The sequence below is a fragment of the Pezoporus flaviventris genome, unplaced genomic scaffold, assembly GCF_033815535.1.
Source record: "Pezoporus flaviventris isolate CSIRO_AGI_PZ_B2104156 unplaced genomic scaffold, CSIRO_AGI_Pfla_v1 ptg000078l, whole genome shotgun sequence".
Classification (NCBI taxonomy): domain Eukaryota; kingdom Metazoa; phylum Chordata; class Aves; order Psittaciformes; family Psittacidae; genus Pezoporus; species Pezoporus flaviventris.
The window spans coordinates 8,117,332-8,140,628 of NW_026892626.1; the positions used below are offsets into that span (position 1 = coordinate 8,117,332).

General features: G+C 45.3%; 1 protein-coding gene across 3 annotated transcripts in view; it reads left to right on the forward strand.

Annotated features, from left to right (window-relative positions):
* The window catches only part of AXIN1 (axin 1), a 73,256-nt gene that overhangs the window by 22,050 nt on the left and 27,909 nt on the right, over window positions 1–23,297 (forward strand). For all 3 annotated transcript variants that reach the window (XM_061473345.1, XM_061473343.1, XM_061473344.1), the window contains exon 3: window positions 20,257–20,397. In XM_061473345.1, the coding sequence (XP_061329329.1) occupies window positions 20,257–20,397 (141 nt within the window). The remainder of the gene's footprint in view (window positions 1–20,256; window positions 20,398–23,297) is intronic.

A 23,297-nucleotide genomic window follows, 5' to 3' on the forward strand; every position in this document is an offset into this window, starting at 1 on the left:
GGCTGTTCCTCACACCAGCTTTAAAGCAGAAGCCTCTCTGCTCACCTACCTGGTTGTTTTGCAAAACAAAGTCTTAAGAATGGTTAGACATAAGACTGAGGCAGCTCTAGATCCTTAAGTCACTGCAGGGGTGCCCGTTGCGAGGACATTCAGAGCTGGAGCCTGCTGTGTGACTTTTGAAGTCTCTTTCCCAAGCTCATCTCCATGCTGTCCCCTGTCTCTTCTGCTCATCATGTTCTCATTCCTCCCACCCTGGTGTGAGCGAACAGCGTAAGGACTGTGCATTGACCAGGCACTGCAAGGAGATGAAACAGGGAGGGAGGCAGATGGGCCAGCAGGCAGCTCAAAAAGGGGGAACCCAACCTTGCCTTTCCTATGTGCTGCCCTGGTATGCTGAGCCCAGCCTGGCTGCAGCAGGATTTAGTCCCAGCACACTTCCAGCCAGCATGTTGTGGCAAGCTTCTCCAAACAGCAGTTTCCACTTTTCCTCTTTGGTGTCTATTGTTTTGTTATTTGGGGAACTGGAATCCGTGCTCGAATTTGAAACATGGTTAGCATTAGCCTCTGACGCAATGGGATGGGGCTTTTTTCCTTTCAAATTGGTCTGAGCCTGAGCACATCATTCCCTGGACAGCATGAGGGATCCACGGCTCTGCTGTGACCCACACGTGTGGACAGCAGGGCAGTGTTGTGTTCAGTGCCAGAAGACTATCCCCTTCAGTGTCAGCAGAGCTGCAGAGTGCTTGGGCTAAATGGGGCAAATAGTCACTTGATTGCAAGTGACTTTCCAGAGGGAGGAGGCTGGCTGAGTGCTGGTGGTTTAGATTTAGCCCTTTAATGAACAGCATCAGGAATAAGTTAAGTTCTCAATTATTTTTATTTTAATCTAATGTGTTAATAACGTGAGGATCTTCAGATGAAAATGAATTTTGAAGTTGCTTTAAGTATTTGCTAGCATAGGAAGCTAAAGACATATGTGGAAGAAAGGGCCATCTGATGAACTGCTATTGTTCTCTTAATTCAACCCACCCCATTTGAGCCACTCTGCATGAATGGCTTTGTGTTTGCTAATAAAATTGTGCTATGTTCCCCACAACACATGTTCTGCATGTCCCAGCTAGTCAGCAGCAGTAAAACCTTTTTTTATAGGTTTATAATGTTACCTTCTCAACTGTGGCTTCTTTTAGAGACAGCAGTACTTTCAGGGTTGGCCTTGAGCACACAGGTGTGGCTTTGAGAGCTGCCATAACACCACATTTCTGGCACATCTTCCTCCTGTCCCTTGGTACCTTGTGCCCTTGCTCTCTGCCTGGTTTGTCAGTGAGCGTTTGTACCCCTCCTCACCTGAAGGGTGCTGTGTAAGCAGAGACTGTTGGAAGAGAAATAGAAATGTGCTCCTTGGATTGCATCCTCTGCCTTCTCCCCAAAATGTTTGAACGAGCCCAAGCTGCTTCTCGTGCTGGCTCAGGGAGGGTCCAAAAGTGGCTGTCTTAAAGTCTGAAAGGGCTCCAAAGCCCTTTTCTGTTTGGCTTTGGAGACCCAAAGAGGTTGTGGGAAGAACTCTCCTGTTGTATGAGCCCAGGAGAACTGCAGCCAGCCTAATGGTTTCTTTGGGCAGTCCCTGAGACAGAAGGGTGAAAAGAAACCTTCTGCCTTAGCACAGCATCTCAGAGGGGGCTGCTTTAGCAGTTGGCTGGCAGTGGTCCTCTAGGGGCCATGTCCAAGCTAGGTGGAGAATCAGTATGCATGGCAGTTTCTCCCTCTCCTTGGCACATTGCTTTAAGGACTGTAGGATGGAGGGGATTAGACCAAGTTCTATGGGGAGGAGAATAGTCAGCAGGGGATGGCTGGTCATTTTTGTTCCTTTTGTGGTACAGTCTCTCCCTTACTACTCATAGGGGCTCATGAGCCTTTGTGATGTTTATTAGGCTGAAAGATTTGGAGACCTCTGGTCTAGCTAGCTCTCCAACTGAGAAGGGGAATTTAGGCACTTGTGATAGTGTGGCCAAAGAAACTGCAATAAATATTTGGGAGATTTTAGTGTTTAGCATTTGTCAAGAATGGTTTAGCAGAATGAAGTCTTTAGTGGAAAGGATGGAAGTCCAGCTGAAATGACAGAGATGTGCCTGGGTTGGCATTGGCACATCTTCCACACTTCAGGGATTAGGAGGAATTGTGTAATAACAGCATAATGATCTGCAGAATTGGCTCATTTCAACTTCAGCTGCTTTTGTTTAGGGAGATGGACTTAAAATCTGAAACTGGGTCAAAATCTTTTCTTGCTGTAGAAGTTTCACACGTTTCACACTTCTGTTTGAAGATACATCTTTCTTACAGCTGCTTAACCAACCTTCCTAGGCTGAATTTCGGCCAGGCAGGTGACTTTGGCCTGCAGGTTCTTGTGAAAGTGGTGCTGATCAGGATCAGAAAAGGATCTGATGATCACCAACACATCCTCTCTGGCTGATCGAATCACAGTCCTTGGTCCTCTTTAGGACTGATGGAAACAGCAGAGGCTGTTCTAGAGGTGCGTTCACTCTTCTGGATTCTTACCACATTTTCAGTAAAGGTCAGTGTCAAGATAATCTCTTCATGAACTTGCCCTAAACTACCACGGAGACAGAATTCTTCCCCAGCAATGGCATTCTTCCTGGAAGTAAAGCCCAAGTATTTGTGAGCAGTGCCCTCAGAGCTGCTGTGGCCCCAGGTCTCCTCTGCTTGCAGCAGACAATAAAAATGCCAAAGTTTTTCAGTGCAACCCCGTTTCCAACAGTAAGTGGAGATTCTTCTTCCTGATCCCAAGGGCAGCTGCTCACAAACATACATGGCCTCCTGATCTCCCGCAATTGGCCCCGGTTAAGGAATTGTGCAGATATTTATTTGTCCCAACCCATTCTTTAACTTTTCCCAGAGGAAACATCCTGAAGGGAGGTTTGCCAGGTTAGCGTCAGGAAATAGCTGCTTGGGAAGCCCTCTGCCTTGCTACTGAAGAAGGCAGCCTGATTAATTATTCTGACTGAGGTCCACTTCCAGTGGTAAGACTGGGAGGACTTGTGAAGCTGAAGATTTGACGGTCAGAAATTACGGCACTTCAGCAGGCAGTCCCATCAGGCAGTCAACCTGCTGCCTGCAGGCAAGTAGTGAAGTGATCCTGCATATGGATATCTCCATAAGCTGCCAGCAGTGGAATTCATAAATTCTTTTATTATTTGATTAAAGCTGTACAACAAATGCCTCTCTGCAGCATACAGAGACGTCTGTTACCATCTTGAGCAGAGAAGATGATGCCATTGAGCAGTTCCTGTGTTAGCAGCATACACATGCAAAACAGAAGAGTCTCTCTTCTATCCCTTACTCACCGTGTGAATTTTACATCATGCTGTGGGTATCCACATAGTCCAGAAAGATCAGTCCTAGAACAAGAACCTCTGGCAAGCACTGTTCCCTGGATGTGATAGGGTACCAGCAGCAAAAGTTGGCAGCCAGGTCTGTCTGCTGTTGCATTGTGTCATGCAAGAGTCTCACCACTGCAGATGTGCAGGCTCAGACACGGGTGTCACAAGCTCCTGCATGTTTTGATTAATTCATCTACAGTTTTCACACACAGGTTCGGGGACGGATGCTTTCATCAACTTTGCGATCAAACTGTGTGCCAAGGATGTTATGAGTCACGCTACAGACTCGCTTGTAGTTTTGCAGGGGCATGGGGAGTTAATAGTGATGTTAAAATATCACTCATTTACTCTATAGGTGGAGCTGGCGGCAATGGCTGTAGTCATGGTTGCCTAACATTTCCCATTATATAAAACTTTGTTGTAGTTGCTCATATCTTTATCAGACTGTGTTGTTTGGTGTTCTTCCATGTTGAGATTTTGCTGAAGGCTTAATTATTTTGGCAAATTTTAGCAAAAACAGAGGAAGAGGAAATTACAGTGTTTTGCTTGTGTGTCAGAGTCTTACAATTTACTTTTCATTGATAACCATCCAGCTTTCCTACTTTGAGGAGGGGGTGTATCATTTGGCAGGGTGGGTTGCTGGAGGTGGGAAGGGTGCTGGCAGCTTGAACGTACCTTTTGCTCTCCACATGAAAATTTGTCCAATTTGATTAAATTGGAGAATTGCACAAACTCTGTAGTAGATGGTTTAAAATTTTGGCAGCCGGAATATCCTGAAAAGTGTATTTGCTCTGATGATGCTCATGGCTAAGACTTCAGAGACTGGAAATTGCAAATCCTATTGCTGATGATGATGATTCTGGATTCGCTGACACTTGTCATTAGGGGAGCAGCTCTCGCATCCTCCAGAAAATGCACTTAGCAAAACCAAAAAAGGCTTTTTGGGCAATGATGGCGGGTAGGTGTGGAGGATGAGGTCCTCCAACAGTGAGCAGGTGATGTTGGGAGCTATCAAGAGATGAGGCTGTACAGGATATTGATACTGGAAGGGGTTTTCTGATGCTTCCCGGAGTTTTCAGGTGCTGTTCTGCCTTAGTTCAAGACTGTTCTGCAGGAGGAAGATACTGCTGAGCCACTCAGCCAGTTTTGATAATAGGCTAAAATTCCCTTTTGTGTAAATGAATGGCAGGTTAGAGGAGAGAACCCTGTTTGCCTCCAATGGGGAGGGCTGTGAGCCAGCCCTAACAGTGTGATTGAACTCATGTAGCCAAATGGGAGAGAGGGGCTGAGTACATTTGCCCCATGTAGACATGGGACAGTGCAAGTCTGATGCACAGTGTTATCACATGGTATTTCATAACAGCCTTTTCCTTCATCCACAGGATTTCATTTGTAGTTATGGCAGCTGGGATGACTGCAGCACATGGCAGTGGGTCAGGCTAGCCATGGTGCTCTGCTCTGGGCTCCACTTGCAATAGAAGGAGAAAACAGTAGCAGCAATTGCTGTGTGGGTGGTGAGGAACTTGACCAGGCTGCCCAGGGAAGTTGTGAATGCCCCATCCCTGGCAGTGTTCAAGGCCAGGTTGGAAGGGGCCTTGAGCAACGTGGTCCAGTGTGAGGTATCCCTGCCCGTGGCAGGGTGGTTGGAACTGGATGATCTTAAGGTCCTTTCCAACACAAACCATTCTAGAATTCTGTGATTTTATAATACATCATGTCAACTGGAAGTGATTTGGGCCCATCCACGGCCATCCAAAATGCAGAATTAAGCACTGGGGATCCCAGAATGTGGCTTTTGCAATGGGCCTGTGCTGACTTCAGTGCCTGGGAAGCTGTCAGCTGGAGCATTTGAGGTGATTGTAAAATCTCTTCTCCATGTAGGTTTTCTGCTGAGATCTGGTCACAGCTTTGTCCTTACTCAGAGCAGTGAATAGTCTCTCCACACCTTCCCGTTTCCACTAATTATCGTAGCATCTTTGGGACCTCCCTCCCCTGTTGAATTTGATTGGATGTCAGCAAATACCTTGTACTCAGAATTTCTGGAGGGAATAAAATAAGATCAATGGAAACACACACAGTTTAAGAAACTGAGGTTAAAAAAAGTCAATACAGCTGTCTTCTATCCAAACAGTGGCTAATTTCTTTAGAACAAAACCCATTTTGCTTGTGTTGTCACTTATTTTTTCTGAATGTAATCATCAACTGGTCTTAGTTGTATAAAGATATGTAGGAATGGAGCGAGAGTTCAAACAGATCCTTTATAACACTTCAGATAGACATGGTACTTCATATATATCCCCACAATAATGCATACCAGATGAAAAGATCCCGCAGAATTTGTGTAATAAAGGTAAAAGCCCCTATATCTGTCTATTCTAATGGATGCAAACCAAACCAGAAAAATTCTATAAGGAAAAATAGCAACAAACCCCAGCACAGTTCTTGAAGTCAAATTTTACTTGATATAAAGTGCACCAAGAAAAAAACAGCGCAGGACTTCCCTGAGCAGTGGCCAAACATGGTGATGGGATGAACTGCGTATATAGGCCTCCTGATGGCTGCTCTAACATTCTCACACTACATTTAGGGTATTTCATCTCTGCTCTGGTCTGGAGTTTAGCTGGACCTTCTGGTGTTGCAGTGCCCCAGGAGCTACCTTGTGAGCTCCTGTGCAATTTGTTTATGAACAACTCTTTTTTTTTAAAAGAAGAAGTATTTTATTTTTTTGCTTCCCTGCCTCCTTTAGGTGTTTTTCATTACATTTTAATACCTCTTTAAATAAGGTGAACTGATTTTTGCACCTTGAACCTCTGGAGATGCCTCCTTCAGGAGAGAAGCATTCCCAGTGGGGTCCTTCTTAGTTACATAGAATCATAGAATTGTTAGGGTTGGAAAGGACCTTTAGATCATCAAGTTCCAACCCCCCTGCCATGGGCAGGGACACCTCACACTAAACCATCTCACCCAAGGCTTCGTTCAACCTGGTCTTGAACACTGCCAGGGATGGAGCATTCACAACCTCCCTTGGCAACCTATTCCAGTGCCTCACCACCCTAACAGAAAAGAATTTCCTCCTTATATCTAGTCTAAACTTCCCCTGTTTTAACCCATTACCCCTTGTCCTGTCACTACAGTCCCTAATGAAGAGTCCCTCCCCAGCATCCCTATAGGCCCCCTTCAGATACTGGAAGGCTGCTATGAGGTCTCCACAAAGCCTTCTCTTCTCCAGGCTGAACAGCCCCAACTCTCTCAGCCTGTCTTCATATAGCAGGTGCTCCAGTCCCCTAATCATCCTTGTGGCCCTCCCCTGGACTTGTTCCAACAGTTCCCTGTCCTTTTTATGTTGAGGACACCAGAACTGTAAACAATACTCCAGGTGAGGTCTCACAAGAGCAGAGGAAAGGGGCAGGATCACCTCCTTTGACCTGCTGGTCACGCTCCTTTTGATGCAGCCCAGGATACGGTTGGCTTTCTGGGCCGTGAGCACACACTGAAGCCGGCTCATGTTCATTTTCTCATCAGTCAACACCCCCAAGTCCTTCTCTGCAGGGCTGCTCTGACTCTTCTTTGCCCATCCTGTAGCTGTGCCTGGGATTGCTCCAACCCAGGTGTAGGACCTTGCACTTGGCATGGTTAAACTGCGTGAGGTTGGCATCAGCCCACCTCACAAGCATGTCAAGGTCCCTCTGGACGGCATTCCTTCCCTCCAGCATATCAACCGAACCACACAGCTTGGTGTCATTGGCAAACTTGCTGAGGGCACACTCAATCCCACTGTCCATGTCAGCGACGAAGATGTTGAACAAGACCGGTCCCAGCACCAATCACTGAGGGACACCACTCGTTACTGGTCTCCAGCTGGACTTTGGGCCATTGACCACAACTCTTCATGTGCGGCCATCCAGCCAGTTCTTTATCCACCAAGTGGTCCATCCATCAAATTGATGTCTCTCCAATTTAGAGACAAGGATGTCGTGTGGGACAGTGTCAAACACTTTACACAAGTCCAGGTAGATGACATCAGCTGCTCTACCCCTGTCCATCAGTTCTGTAGCCCCATCATAGAAGGCCACCAAATTGGTCAGGCAGGATTTCCCCTTAGTGAAGCCATGCTGGCTGTCACCAAGCACCTTGTTGATTTTCATGTGCCTTAGCATGCCATCCAGGAGAATCTGCTCCAAGATTTTGCCAGGCACAGAGGTGAGACTGACTGGTCTGTAATTCCCCGGGTCATCCATTTTCTCCTTCTTGAAAATGGGGGTTATATTTCCCTTTTTTCAGTCGTCAGGGACTTCACCTGACTGCCATGATTTCTCAAATATGATGGACAGTGGCTTAGCAACTTCATTCGCCAGCTCCTTCAGGACCCGCAGGTGGATCTCATCAGGACCCATGGACCTGTGCACGTTCAGATTTTTAAGATGGTCTCGAACCAGTTCCTCTCCTACAGTGGGCGCAAGGTCTTCATTCTCACAGTCCCTGCCTTCCAAGACTTGAGTGGTTTCGTCAGAGCCTTTGTCAGTGAAGACCGAGGCAAAGAAATCATTCAGAACCTTAGCCTTCTCCAAATCCTGTGTAGCCAGTTCTCCTGAGAGCTTCCTGAGGGGGCCTATGTTGTCCCTAGTCTGTTTTTTATTTGCTATGTACCTGTGAATCCCTTCCTGTTATCCTTAACATCCCTAGCCAAGTTTAATTCTAACTGGGCCTTAGCTTTCCTAACCTGGTCCCTAGCTTCCCGGACAACGTCCCTGTACTCTTCCCAGGCTGCCTGTCCTTGCTTCCACTTATTATAAGCCTCTTTTTTCATTTGAATTTTCCTCAGCAGCTCCTTATCCATCCAAGGAGGTCTCCTGGCCCTCCTGCTGCATTTCCTTCTGGTTGGGATGCAACACTCCTGAGCTTGTAGCAGGTGATCCTTGAATATCAACCAAGAGTCTTGGGCCCCCCTGCCCTCTAGGGCTGTATCTCATGGAACCTTCCGAAGCAGGTTCCTGAAGAGGCCAAAGTCTGCTCTTTTGAAGTCCAGGGCAGTGAGCTTGCTGCACGCTCTTCTCACTGTCCTGAGGTTCTCAAATTCGAGCATCTCATTATCGCTGCATCCAAGGATGCCCTGGAGCATCATATTTCCAATGAGCCCTTCCCTGTTGGTGAACACGAGGTCAAGCATGGCACCTCTCCTTGTCGGCTCCTCTATTACTTGCAGAAGGAAGTTGTCTTCCACACAATCGAAGAACCTCCTGGATTGCTTGTTGCCGTACATTCCAACAGATGTCAGGGTGGTTGAAGTCACCCATGAGAACAAGGGCCTGTGAGCGTGAGGCTTTTCCTATCTGTCTATGGAGTGCTTCATCTGCAGGTTCTCCTTGATCAGGCGGTCTGTAACAGATCCCCACAATAATGTCTCCCATAGCTATACTCCCTTTAACCCTGACCCAGAAACTCTCTGTGGACTGCTCACCTGTCCCCAGACACAGTTCCATACTCTCCAGCCTATCCCTAACATAAAGGGCAGCTCCCCCTCCCCAGCTGCCAGGCCTGTCTTTTCTAAAAAGCCTGTAACATTCCATTCGAACACTCCAGTCATAGGTATACTTAGTAGACAGTTACTGCATTCTGACCTGCTCTGGCTGGCTCCAGATGTTGATCTCCATCTATCTCACTGCTGAATTCTCTGCTCTTGGTTTGTCAGTCAGCCACTGAATTTAGATCCATTTGTAAAAGTATAGCCATTACTATTTGGCCTTGTGAGAAGGATAGCATGACGTGGTCCACCCTCATCTTGCCCCAGCAACTGAGTTGTATTGGCCAGGTCAGTTTGAACTGAGAAGGCAACATCAGATTAAGAGCTCCTAATAGAGACCAATTTAGGATTTACACATTTGCTGTGATGCTGACATCTCTTCAGAGCTGAGCAGTAAATGATAGCAGAGGTTTAAAAGGTTTTTTTCAGCTGGCCAATTTTTTGTTGTTGATATAACCTGCTGTTTGTTAACATGATGGAAAAAGTATCCTTTAATGACCCCATTTAGGGAGCTTGTGAGACTCCAGACACTGCTAGAGAAGCTCTGTTTCATGAGACCTACTTATCTGTCATGGTTGCAGTCAACTATGCTTAAGAATTCCTGCTCATTATAAAGTACTGATTGGAGGCAGAAGTATCTGGGGGGTTATCTTCTTTTCTGTCCTCATCTAATGGTCTCTTGACTTTGAACTTGAATGTGTTCCCCAGATAGAAGTAAAGTTAAATAAGGCTTTGCAGGAATTTTTAATGTGAAGGTATGAAACATCTTTGTGAAGGTCTTTTGCTCAACTGAGTTGTTTTTTCATGTGCTGCCAATATCTGATCCCACTTCTTGACCTTTAATATACGCTGAGAAAGAAGATTACAATGTTTCTAATCAGTTGAATCTCCCCTCTGGGAGCACTATTAAATCCTGACTCTCAGCTTTATCTCTGCCAGGTCTTGCCAGCCGTCCATGTTTTTGGTTTTGTTACCAGCTGAGGTCAGAATTCGGTCACCTCAAAGGCTCTTGTTCAATTGGGGGAATTTCTTGGATCCTTTCTGTAGCAGTTAAGACACCAGTGAGCAGCTCTGCTTGGAGGCAGACCTCTTCGTTTCATGTGTGTTGGTGAGCCAGACCTTATTCAGTGAAATAATCTTTCTGTTTTTTTTTTTTTTTTGTGCAGAATTATTGCTAATCCAACCCACCTCATCATTAATAGGTCTTTGGAAACAAACCTGGGTGGTTTTGAGGTGCTAAGTCCATCATCAATGTTCAAAATGTTACATCAGCTCATTTCTTCTGTCACCCAAATTGGTAATTTCATTAAAATACCAAGTTTGTCGGCAATAAATTGGTAGTAAGTATTGAGTTTCATGCCATTGTTTCAGTGAGGATTTAAATGAGTCTAGCAAGTCTGTGGTTGTGCAGCTCAGCTTACATTACGTGTCCCAGTGATACAAGCAAGAAGTTTAATGTCAAAGCTGCAACTAGCCTTTGTTAAATGGAGCCCCTTCGAGTTGCATATTTTCCCCTTCATTTGGTCATCAGCAACAGCACTGTTGTGATTTAAGTATCAGGAAATTTACCCCTGAAAGCAATACAGACAACGGATTGCAATGCTGGGGTTTATGCCCTCCTGAAAAGCTTCAGTGATCTAAGGGTACGCTGAGCCCAGGCAGTCTTATTTGCCCTTTGATTCCAATACCTCCTATTCCCCAACATGGTTCAGGTACCTGTAGATGTCCCATGTTCTTGAACACTCCACAGGCTCTGTAGGTATGTAGGAAGAAGGAAAATGGTCTGGAATCATTGGCCAAAGCTGTATGCTTTGTTCCCTTCCAAAAACTTACTCATCCTACGGGCCTTGGTCTTAAGTTACTAAGCTTACAGAGAAATCTGCTTGTAATTTCTTTCTTGCAAGCCTTTTCTTGTTGAGCAGAAATTTTGGCAAAGAGTTGTCGAGGCACTGGAGAATCCCCAGTTCTGCCTGGTTAAACCAGGCCTTCTCAGATCTTTCTTTGGAACAAGCAGGCAAGAGGAAATACTTTCCATTTCAGAGAAGCGTGGACAAACAACATTGCTTCAGACAGAGAAGAAAAGCAGCATACGGAGTTACAGCACTGAATGCTGCTAGCCAAAAGCATGCTCTTGCCTTTATTCAATCATTCCTGGAACACAGTGTTCTTATTGTATTCTTCACCCTGCTCAGCGCCTCTCCTCGGGCACAGCACTCAGAGATACCCCAACCACAATGCTGGCGGGATTGGGGGTGTTTAAAAAAGCATCAGATGCATCTTGGACATGGACCCTCTCCCTTGCCTGACATTGGGTGAACGTGTTTTCTAGAAACCTGGATCCCGTTAGAAAGGTTCCTGCTGCCTGGAAAACAAAGTACTTGCTTGCCTGGTTTAGTCATTAAGTAAATTTGTGGTTTGGTTGAGATGAAAAATAATGAAGAAAAGCTGTTGAAATCCTGGGATTAATTTGATAGTTTGCAGGCAGTGGTGTTTTTAAGTGGAGCTGCTGCCTTCATTAGGGTGCAAGCAGACCCAGGTATAAACCTGGCCTTCCCTTTCTCCCCGCGCCTCAGAGGCAGGCATTTGGAAGTAATTTGTTTCATGAAGGCCCTGGCTGTGCAGGCGAGGGGGTTGCTCTGGGCTGGAAGCCGTGTTGCCAGGGTATCTGCAGAGCCAGGAACCTGAGAGATGCTTTTGGCTGCTTAGTCCGTGTGTGGAGGGAGCAGCATCCTGGGCTGCAGGCAGGGTGGGAGCAAGGGACAGGTGGTCACCTGCGTGGCGTGACATGGGAAGCTCTGAACGGTTTGGGAGTTCACTGGTGGTTTTACACTGTGATGTGATAGATGTATTGCCCCTTCTGGGAAGAGCTGTTTGCTCTGTGACACCTTCACATCTCCCAGCTGCCCTGCTGGCTTTCCCAGGGAAGGGAGACCACGGAGCAAAGACAGAGAAACTTATGCAGAGACCCCTGTAGTACTTTGCAGAGCATTTTCCCTCTCCGCCAGCACCTGTTTACTTTGGGAAAGCAGAGAGCTGGGAGCTGGCACTGCTGCATGCTGTCTGAAATGGCTCCTGTGTGTTCCACCGCTGAAGCACCTACGTGTATATAAAAAAAAAACACCTGCTATATTAAACATAGTTGTCATTTCAGTCTGAGAAGCCAATTAGCAGAGCAGAAAAATCTCATCTACCAGCCTGTTGCTGAATTTTCCCCAGCTCTCAGTCTAAGCAGGGGGAGAGACAGTGCATTATCAGCCTGTTGTGCCTGTGTCTGCACAAGCAAGTCCAGTGGCCTGCGGGGAGCATGTTTGGAGAGTCAAAGAGTGGGGATGAGGACTCAGGTTCCACTCCTTTCCCCGGGGTGGGGGGGAGCTGTTCTCACCCAAACCATTGAGCAGCTGGAACACATCAGGAGCATGCTGGGAACATGGCATCCCCTGCCCAGGGATGGGAACCTGAGCTCCTGGGCACGCTGCAGGGATCGTGTAGACAGGCCCTGTGATTTGAAAAGATTTGTATTCATTTAAATGCACAACATGACCTTAAAGCGCATTAGAGCTTCTATTCTGACATTCCTCCTAATGCATGTGATCCTCGGCAGGACCTCCCTGTTCTGGAGGTGTCAGGAGGATTTGGTCCTCAGGGTCAAGGTCCTCTCACTGTGTTCAGGGTGCATTTTGATGTCAATTAGTTGTTAGAGCAATGTTTCCTGGCAAAGAGTGTGGGTGTTCAGCACATCCCTGTGCAGGCTTGATTCTGTCCCTCCCTCGCTGTGGCATATTGTCTGACAGGGACCATGACATGGAGGTGAGTGTGGCTTGTGGAGGGAGCAGTGTACCCTGGATATCCAAAATGCACACAGGAAATGCTGGGGTTTCCCTGGTTTTGTAGCTGAAATCACTATAAAGGCTTTTGAATGACTGATGGAGCAGGCTGCTTCGAAGCAGTAAGGCTCTTGTTCCGTCACAATTAATGCAGTCAAATATCCTCTATATTTAGAGAAAATGTCCCTATTTAATGCCAGCCTTTCATAATGGATAAGGATTCATATTAATCATGTCATAATTAATAACCGAAAAACCCCGAAACAAACCAACTATGTTATGGTATAAATGCAGACTAATATATTGCAATAAATCTAAGCAGATACCTGTTATTATTAGATAGGGAACAAGCTGTTCTGCAACATTTACTTTATTTTAGGAAGATGATCCAGACATCCTGTTAATTGATGTGAAGGCATCATGTTGCCCATATTTTCTCTTTTATTGTAATCCATTTCTTGTGCATTGAGTTATTAAACAAATGAGGGGTTTGGTTTTATCCTAGGGAAGACTTGCATTGTTTTTAGGAAGGACTCAACTTTATTGTTTGTCGAAACTGGGTTTTTACAGTTTTGATTCTAAATCCAAAACTAGTGGACAAAATATAGTATTACATTGGATGAATGAGCACAGCCTTGCCTCTGTTGGGAAGGAGGAGCTGGGAGGGCTGATTTGCAAATGCACAGTCAGATGAAATCTTGAGGGACTTGTTCTGCAGTTCCTTGGGACACAGTGGTTGCATCCTGTTGTCTGAAAGCGTTTCCTAAGAAGGCTAAGATGGCTATAGAGCAATACGGCCACAGCAGTTAGCCTGTCTAGTCTTTATTTGCTTCCTAAGGCAAACAGTTTATTTCCTGTATTTCAGCTTCCTAGATTCTGACAAATTTTAAACCACTTTCCTCACCCACTTTGCTGTATCCTGTGATGTAAATTATTGGTTTCAATTCATGCATCTTCTGTACTTCAGCCTTCCCTGAGAAGCAGTATGTCCTTGGTAACTGCAAAGGAGTGAGAATTTGGAAACTCAGCCTGGTAGATCTTGGATTTAGCTTTTGTAACTGTGCTTTAATACTTCACAATAATTACTGAAGCTCCCCATAAAATAATCCCTGTGTAGTCCTGAAATGGAATTGAATGCTTTAGAATAAAAGGGAAGAGCAGCCCTTATCTGTACTTTTAGTTACGTTTTTATTTATTTCCCGTCTTCCTCCAGCGTGGGAGGATGAATAAGCACAGAAGATACAGATTTGCAAAGGCAAGAAGTGCTAAAGAGCGTCGTTTTTTTCATCAGCTCTTAAAAGCCAGACTGTAATCATAAATTCCCTGATAGCTGGAGCATGCAGAAGTCATCTTTAAGCCTACAAGTGACAGGCTGCTGTTGCTTTTCAAACTTCAGATTTCTTTTTTTTGTAAGACACAACTTTGATCTGGTTCCTTTGTAATGCTCTGCAGAGCGCCGGGGCCGCTGCGCTCGCCGGCTGCAGGGCTGGAAGTGAACTTTCTTGGCAAGAGCCATCTGGAGACCTCAAAGAACAGATTAACTTGTCCAGAATTGATGTGATCTTTGAAGAAGCTGCCCTTGCCTAGAACACATGTGATTAGCTTGACATTGTCAGTGATAAAGTTGAGATGCGCAGCAGTGTCTGAGTACCCAGAGTAATTGGGAAGGGTTTTAAGTGGAGCAGCCCCAAGGATCTGCAATCAAATTATCAGCTAAATCCCCAATTTTAAGCTTTTGAGCAGACTTTGTGTCTTTTGTGCAGGTTAAATCCAGTCAGGAGTAAAGGTTTTCAGCTTTGCATCTTTGTAGACATTTTGTTCTTGTCTCCAAAACGTATGTGATGATGTACTAGGAAATACTGAGAATGCTTTGGGACATTTCTAGTGGTTTTATACCCAGTATGGTGCAACTTCTGTGATGGTTGTTGGTACTATGGACTGGAAACAGACACTTTCTCGGTTCAGGTGGTAGATTAATGTAATCTTGTAAGCCAGACTTCTTAGTGGGTGCTGTTCTAATCCTTTGTTTAAAGGTGACCCTGCCACTTGGACACTCTTGTCAGCATGTCCTATTTAAATATGCTGAAGGGATTTGCTTCAGCTCATACATCATAAGCCAACATGTGCAGCTTTTAATTTGATTGACTGGTTGTGATAATGAAATGTGGTATTGTGTGAAGGATGTGACAGTCTCCTGCTTGTTGGTAGATGTAAATATGGGAAATAAGAGGGCCCTGATCATGTCTGGCCAGCCAGAGACTCAGCAACCTGTCATTTTGGAAGCTTTTTTTTTTTTAGCTTAGATGGAAGTACATAACTTCTTAAACAGAAAAAAATAAGGTTTTCACACTCAGTAAATGGGAGATGTCAAAATACTGAGCTGGAAGGATGTCTCAGTGTTAAGACAGTCATTCCAATGAAGAAGGCAAAATGACCAGAGACGCCAGATGGGAGTAGTGCTTAGTGCTGGTTTCCTCCTGCAAAGTAGCTCTGGAAATAGCCATCTTCAAAAACACAGGACTCTGTAAATTTGAACTGAGTTGTCAGAAGTTGGTGCGAGAATGCAGGGTGGCAGCACAGAGACTCAGTAATTGGGCCTCATTGGATTGCAGCCCTGGTCTGTGGTCTCTGGAAAGGAGGAACCGTGTCCTGCTGAGGGGTTCCTCCTTGCTGTGCAGGAGCTGCTCCACCTGCCATTGGCTGTGGTGAGAGATCTTCAGTTTCTGCAGAGCCCGTTTCATGGTATCTGTCCCTGGGACTTACCAACATCCCCATGTCTTCTGCAGCTCAGAGCTTTCCAAGGCATCGCATGAATTTTGCTGATTATCAGCTGCCTCAGGGCTCAAGCTTTCTAGAAAATGGGATTTCTTGTGTTAAAAATTAGCTCCTTACCCACCATGGTGACTGTAGGTTCCAAGTGCGTCACAGGGGGATATCTTCTGGAAGCGCTGTTTAGAGGGAACATAAGCAGAAAGCATTGTGATTGTCAGCTTCATGAGTCTTTATCTCTTGGGTTTGCTAATCTAATGTCTCAAGCAGCTGCTTCCTTGGTAGTGCAGGGGTTTGGAGGTGCCTCACCATGCCACCAGGGTGTTTGGAGATGTGTTTATCTCAGGGCCAGGCAGATGGAGGACCCTTGCAAAAGGAGGACTGCCAGCCTGCCTGGATTCCATCACAGCTTCAGTTCTTTTGAGTAAAACATTTCTTCCAGAAAATGTCAGTGTCATAAAACTTCAGTGGTGGAGCTGGAGAAGATGGTAGCAATGGAAACTGATAGATCTGATTAGCTTCCCTGTTAGACTGGGAGCTGTTCCAGCCACACTGGAACTGCTAGCAGACTTGGGAAGCCCATGTCTCTTCAGACCTGCCAATAGAGCATTGTGCAACTTGTTCCCTCCGGTGTAAATTTAAATTCTCCAGAAGTTAGTTGCCTGGAGGCCTTTCATCTCCCAGGCAGTTTCCTTCTTGCCTTAGTTGATTTTTTTTTCCCATGCTTGATGAAGAACTTCAATGAAGGAGGTATGTAACTGTTGAGAAGCAAAGGGAGTGTACTGCATGGATATGGCTCTGTGGGCAGGATCTGTGAGATCTTCCACCATGGATGGTGAAGGTGATGCAGTTCTTCCCCAGAGCTTGCCACCCCTATGTTTTTTGCATAGAGCAGGGAGCAGATGTTTGGCAAAACCTGAGAGGACTTTGCATCTTTAATTTAAAATTGAAATAGCCATCAGGTGAAATTGTGTGAAAGAGACTGGGGATCCCAGGCCAGAAGGAAAAGGATGCCTTTATGGACTCGCGGTGCACTGGGAATTCCAGATAGCACAGGAGGACCAAAGAAGACCTTACTTCTCTTCTAATTTACACTGAAGCTCCAAGATCTGATGGTGCTAATGTTCAAAGTGCTGTCTTTGTTGGAGGGGTGAAAAATTTGGCAATGGGATGCAGCCAAGACATCATTCAAAATAAACTCTTAACAGGTAGAAGGAAGCTCTAAGCAGATGCTTGCTAGTTTTCTACAACAGTTTTAGCCCTTGTCAGCATTATCAGGATTTACAGTGATCATTGGAGGACTTTATGCAAAGAAAAGGCAGCTGGTCAGGATGACTTACTTGGGTCACTGTGATCTCTATTATAATTGTTCCCTATGTGATTATTTTGAGGGTTGAGCAACTGAGAGCTGCAGAAGAGACATGGAGCTTTATTTCTGCAATGTGTGAAATGTTCTATGTTCATTTCAAAAACGTTCATCCCCTTTTCTTTCTGAAAAATAAAATTAAATTCAGGAAGTCTGCAGGAATTTTTGTGAAGTCTAACTTTAAATGCTCACCTTTCCTTTTATCGCCCTTATCAGCACATAGAACTCAGTGTGTGAGGTTTTTAGCTGACATTTCAAATCTCTCTGAGTGTGCCTGTATCCCTTTTAAAGCAGCCTCCCCTCCCAGATCAGAAGTGACCAGGTTTTTTTGTTAGACTCCATGTTCCTTTAATGTTTTCCTCCTAATAGATGTTGAAAGCGTTCTTCAGAGGCACGCCACAAAACATTCAAATAGTGATACGAGCCAGCTGAAGAGACTTGTCAGGGAGAGGGAACATTAGGAGAAGGATTGAATACAGATGGATTCCTCAAAAGTAATGTAACCTGTTATGATTGCTTTGAAATCCTATACCCTTTCCATCTACTTATGCTTACCAAAAGTTTACATTTGCATTGATGTATTAGAGGCAGAGCTAAAATGGAATTAATCCCTGCTGTATACATGCTTAAGTGTGTAATTTTAGCTAAATAAAACAGTTGTGACCAAGCTCTTGCCTGCATCCTCAGTGGGAAGCCCACACCTGTGGAGTGCTGCAGGAGAGCCCATCCATCCTGACTCCTCCACCCGGCATCCATATGCTCTCTCTTGGTTCCTTCAGCCATCTCAGACCCATACCTGACAAACTTTTCAGATGCTCTCTGTTGCTCTGTCTTTGTATCAGCAGATACAAAGGAGAAATTGATTTATTTTATTCTATATATCATAGTGCTTTCTTAATATACTGCTAGAATAATCCATGTCTCTTCCAGAGAGTCCTGGGAGAAGGTCCAGTAGAAGTTGGTGCTGTATTTTAATTGGGTTATCCAAAAAGCATCCTTCTCTTTGCCCGCAGGGAAGGCCTGAGCTATCCATCATTCCTGCCTCAATTTAAGAGGTTGTATCAGGCTCCATCATGCAACTGTCATATAAGATTTGACAGGAGGGTTGCACTGCCCAGCACTCCTTTAATGTTCAGAACTGACCGTTATGCAAGGAGAGAACTGGTGAAGGGGGGTAGTAAGGTTTTCACTTATTATACCTTGCTTTTCAGGGTGAACTTGTTCAAATTATTTCCAGCCTTAAACATTTGCCCTAGAAAGCTGTTCTAAAATCTGATGGAATATAGAAATAAGATTGCTCCACTGCACATTTACAGTGACAGACAGAAAACGTGTGCTGGAAGATGTCCATGGTGACTTGCCATCCCAAGGAGCCTGGAAGCGTTCGTACCCAGCTGACTCTGTATTGCACCCAAGTGTGGAGAAACCTGACAAGGCACCCTGTCCCTCAAGCAATCATGAAAAACCTCAGCTGATTCAGTTTTGAATGTTCTTTGCACCGCTCAGCAGCTATACTGAGCTTCATCATCTGAGGAGAAATAGCTTGGCGTTTCTGTTGGTTTGTGGCAAGCAAAGTATTAGTTTTCTGTTTGTGCGATTGGAAGGGTAGTTCGTTTCTAACTGACCCCATAATGGACCTAAACCAGTATGGTTTTTCTTAGTGATCAGTGAGCATCCATGACTCCTGTTACAAAGAAATTTGGTTTTGTGACTAGGAGCAGAAGGGCAGGGTGAATAAGAGCTGTATGAGCAGTGTGTTAACTGAAGGCTTATAGCCTTGCCGAATTCAGATTTTAAAATACTTTGGTAATGCTTCCATCCTTGTGCACCAAGTACCATATTATATATAAATCACTCTGCAAACTTCCACCTTAAATGGGTTGCCTGCTAGTCCCAGTTCATGTAGTGGCTGTCCTGCCTTTATACTCTGTGCAAATATGCAGAAACTGCCAACTTTGCTGGTGTCTTGCCTTTGGTCCTTCCATCTGTGTGTTTCTCACAGGTTTCCATGTTGTATGTAAATGTAAACTCATGAGGGCAGTGGCTTGTTTTCTGTTGTCTGTATACCTTTGACCGCCACTGAATAGTCAGAAAAGCTTTTCATGGCAGAATGAGGAAGCACGAATTATGTGATGTATCCTCCTTGGAGGTGTTTGCTCAAGGTCCATTACAAACCACATCAACTAGGTGTCGGTTACTGAGTTACTAAATGAAAGATCATGCCGATGAGCTTCGTGATCTGAATTAAAACAGGACTCTGATTCAGAGCTGGTAACAGAGCTTGCAAAACCCGGGGATTCATAAACTCCGAGATAGCTTACAAATGCTGCTCTTCATGCAGAAGAGTAAGCAGGGAGAGGGGGGGGATTAAATTATGCTGTGGAGCTGTGTTGGTGTGAATGTTTCAGCTTTGTTCTTCCTTCTGGCAAATTGCAAAATGGCTTGCATTGACAAGAAGATGCCTGCGTGGCCTGACTGTCCTGCAGTGTAGCAGAGCTGCAGGCACGTTCACAGCAGTAGCTTTTCTATGCCAGTGGCAGAGTCAGCATGAAGGAGCTCTTACCTGCTTGGTTCACAGGCTGCTTCACCGTTAATGCAGGTCTCCTGAGCAAGGAACTCGCTTCTCAGATTAGCTCATGCAGGCAGTCTCCCTGTCATTTCTTTGAAGAGAAGGATGTTGGCCTGCATGCACACATACTTGAATAACTTGTCTGCAGGACAAGACATGTGGTTGTGTAAAAACAAGCCTCCAGAGATACATGAACAGATTGTCCATTGGAAAAGCCGGTGTGATTAGATGGTACTTCCTGGTGGAATTTGCAAGTGTTTGATGTACCCAAGTGTGACATTTGAGGTCAGCTTTTGGTACTGAATTGGGAGCAACAGCCATTTCTTGCTTTACCTTCCTCCCTTGGCAAGCATATTGGCGAAAAGAGGGATGTAAAAGCAAACATAGATTGGGTGAGCTGCACTATGTATCGCTTGCTGTGGGAACAATAGAAGTCCGTTTTGACTGAGAAAAACATTGCCTTGTTATCTAGGATTGCTTTTAAATGTCCTGCCTTGCTCATAGGATGACAATGGTAAGGAGTTAGCCAATGGACACCTTAAATCCCAATGGGAACTGGACATCTTCCGTATAGTCTGGTTCCCTCCCTTCTGCATGTCTTAACAGTATCATCTTCATTACTCCATGAATTCCCTTTTCCTTCCAGTTACAAGTCAAATTGTTTGTGGTTCTGTCAGTGCAACTTAGTATGAACTCGTGTTGCTCTGTAGCCTGTCATTGATGCTGGGGCTCCAGGCAGAGTTCTACTGCATAGTGATGCAGAGTATGGTCAAGGTTGTGTCCTTCTAATCTGACTCTCATTTTTCTTGCAGACATGGGTCATGGAGAGAGCCTGTTAACCCTTACTATGTCAACACGGGCTACGCTTTGGCACCAGCAACCAGTGCCAATGACAGCGAGCAGCAGAGCATGTCCAGTGATGCCGATACGATGTCGCTGACAGACAGCAGCGTGTAAGTAATTCCAGTCTGGTGGACAATAAGTGGGACAATAGCATACTTGTTTTTTGAGCAGTGGTACTTACCTGGGTACTTCTCTTGGGGGTTTTTTTGCTGCCAGACTGTGCTCAGTCTGCGATTACTCTTCAGTAGGATTGGTGACTGACCAGTTCTAGTTTATGTGTGCACTTTAACACAACTTGCACTGATAAAGCCCCACCAAATCTTTTCTGCTTTATCTAGTTCTGATCCTCATGACAGTGCCCTGTATCTTACCCATGAGATGCCTTCCTTAAAGATGGTCTGCAAAGGGAGAAAAAAGGGATTCTTGTTGTGACTGCATCTCTGTGATGGAAAAAAAAAGGATTTGGAGGGAAATAGTGTTTTGTCTGTTTTTTTAGTAGTGCAAATGCTTCTGTAGAGCAGAAACCCTTTGATTCTTCAAGCGAAAGATGACAGGTTTACAGAATTAGGAGAGGGTTTTATTAACTTCAGTGCTGTAAACACAAAGTCCTCCAAGAGGCTCGTTTAGTGTCACTGTGAGTATCAGGAGCTGTCAGACCTTGTTGAAGCAACTTTCCAGCCTTTGTCACAGATGTTGTTAAGGGGTGCCACAGCCCTCAGTGAGTACCATGAGTTGGTGAGTGTGCAGCATGATATGGAGGATTCTGTGTGTAGTGTGCTCGTCTGGCTTCATGGAGACATGGAGCCTTTTAGGATCAGCTGTTGAGTCCACTTTGCTCCTTGGCACCAGCTCCTTACACCTTACCCGTGCCATGTTACAAAATGGTGGAGGCAGGCCTTGGCCAAAGGGGCGTGGGAGGATACCCCTAGGACAGAAAGCTGTAGAGGACTGCTGATTGAAGGCTCTGTTTGATACAAGTCCAGCTGCTTTGCTGCATCCTTCTGCGATTCTTCATATTCATCAATGTGTATGGAGGAGTACTCTGAAGCTAGCAGGGGTCATGTAACTTCTAGTTATCAGGAGAGACAGATGTAAGAACTCTTCAAAATTAATTAGCTTTTAGCGCTTCCTTTTCCACTGGTCCAGTAGGCTCATGGGGTTGCACTGATGGTTATACCTGCGATAAGTTGTGATCATTTATGCTGGAGTCTTCACCCTTCTAATTTTTATTTCAGTAGCCATAATTTATTTCTTTCACAAGCGGAATAATTTCTGTTGGACTGTCTTACGCATTCTTTTTTCTTTGCTCCTTTTTCCTTTAGGCATTTTATCACTTCTATGCCCACCATCCCTCCTATGCTTCTAGGACTTTAATGACTTCTGATATGTGGGCTGACTTCTGCTAATAATTAACCCAATCTCAGTGGTTCATTTTAAGTGAGTCTCAAAAATTGTAAGGGTAAACCTGTGATCTTTCTTCCTGTGCATCTTAAACTGGCTGCATGCAGATTGATCCCCAAACTGGGATTCTGGATGTACAGCCTTGACCTTTGGCTTACAAAAACTCTTGTCTATTTTCAGCACTTGCTCTTCATTACATGCTTTAGAACTCCAGTAGCAGGTTTTGTTCGGGTTTTATGTGGCATTGCAGAACCTATCTGCCTCCTGATTTTCAAAGGAATTTTTGCAGTATTGCTCAAGGCAGCTAAAATGAAGAACAACCAGACGCAAGTTAAAGAAGGGACTCCTGCTGCTTGACAAGACTTACATGTCTTGGTGCTTTGAATTTAGGCCTCCTCTGAGGAAAATGGCAATAAGAGCCTCGTTTGCTGATGAGCGAGGTTCTTCCCTATGTGTGCTGTTTACATACAGCAGTCAAGCTCAGTAATGAATAAATCTGGCTTCTGCTCCAAGGCAGCACATGAATGGGTGCGATCCCAAGGCAGAAACCTCTGTGACCCTCCATCAGAGGAGAATGTGTCTGGACAATCAGGATGCAAACATCAGTTAATTGGGAAGCACTAATAAACCAGGGAAGCAGGCAGGTGCACAGAGATCATGGCTAGATGCAAGGCACGCTCTTCAGTGTTGGCCACCTCATATCAGTGAAGGCAGACACATAGAGCAGTTGCTTGTCCTCTAGTGTCACCAGCTCCCTTCCAAGCTTTGATATTGTATGGATGATGGGAGTGCGGGGTTTGGATGTGGCTGCAGGCACAGCCCAGCTATGCAAAGCCTCTAGCAAAGACCTGAGCAATGCTTTGGCTGCCTGGCCTCCTGAGTTGCAGTGAAGGGAGGCAGGCACAGGCTTTTCAGGAGCACCCAGCTCACCAGAGTGTTTTTTAAAGTCATTTCTGTGGTACCAGCTACAAACATGCTTGTCTAAAAGACAAACTTTCAACAGGATGTCTTTCCAAGCTCTGGTAAATATTATTGTAATGGGTTGAATTTGTATAACGAATATGTTATTGGTCGCTGTTGCTGGAGGAGTTTGCTTTTCGAGTGGCTTAAAAAACATTGCTCTTAAATGCCTGCGCTCCACTGATTATTTTTCAGTCTTCCTGTGTCATACGAATTCCTCTTCCCTTGTAGGCAAAACAGCTCCAGTCCTCTCTGTTGAAGCCTGTTTTTATAATCGGCACCACAGCTGTGTTGTTTTAGCTGGTTTGCGTGGAGGAAAGGTCTGGAGAGGACATGGTGAAAGGCTTCAGCAAGCGCTGGCCCGGCAAAAGTGCCTTGGCCACACATGGGGCTGAGTTGCTCAGCACTGGTGTTCGGGGTGGGTCAGTGGTGGGTTGGGGCTCTGCCTCCATCCTGGGCTGCTTGGAACCTGCCCCAGGCTTGCAGCACCATTTGCAGTGCAGTCCTGAACTGCTCTTGCTGTCTCTGATAACCCCCACATAAGGACAGCATTTTTCCCAAGTGGAGGAAACAGCCTCTGGGTAGGAGGCGTTGTCACAACAGAGATGCTCAAGGGAAATTAAGGCAGCTCTAGGTAGGAGCACTACAG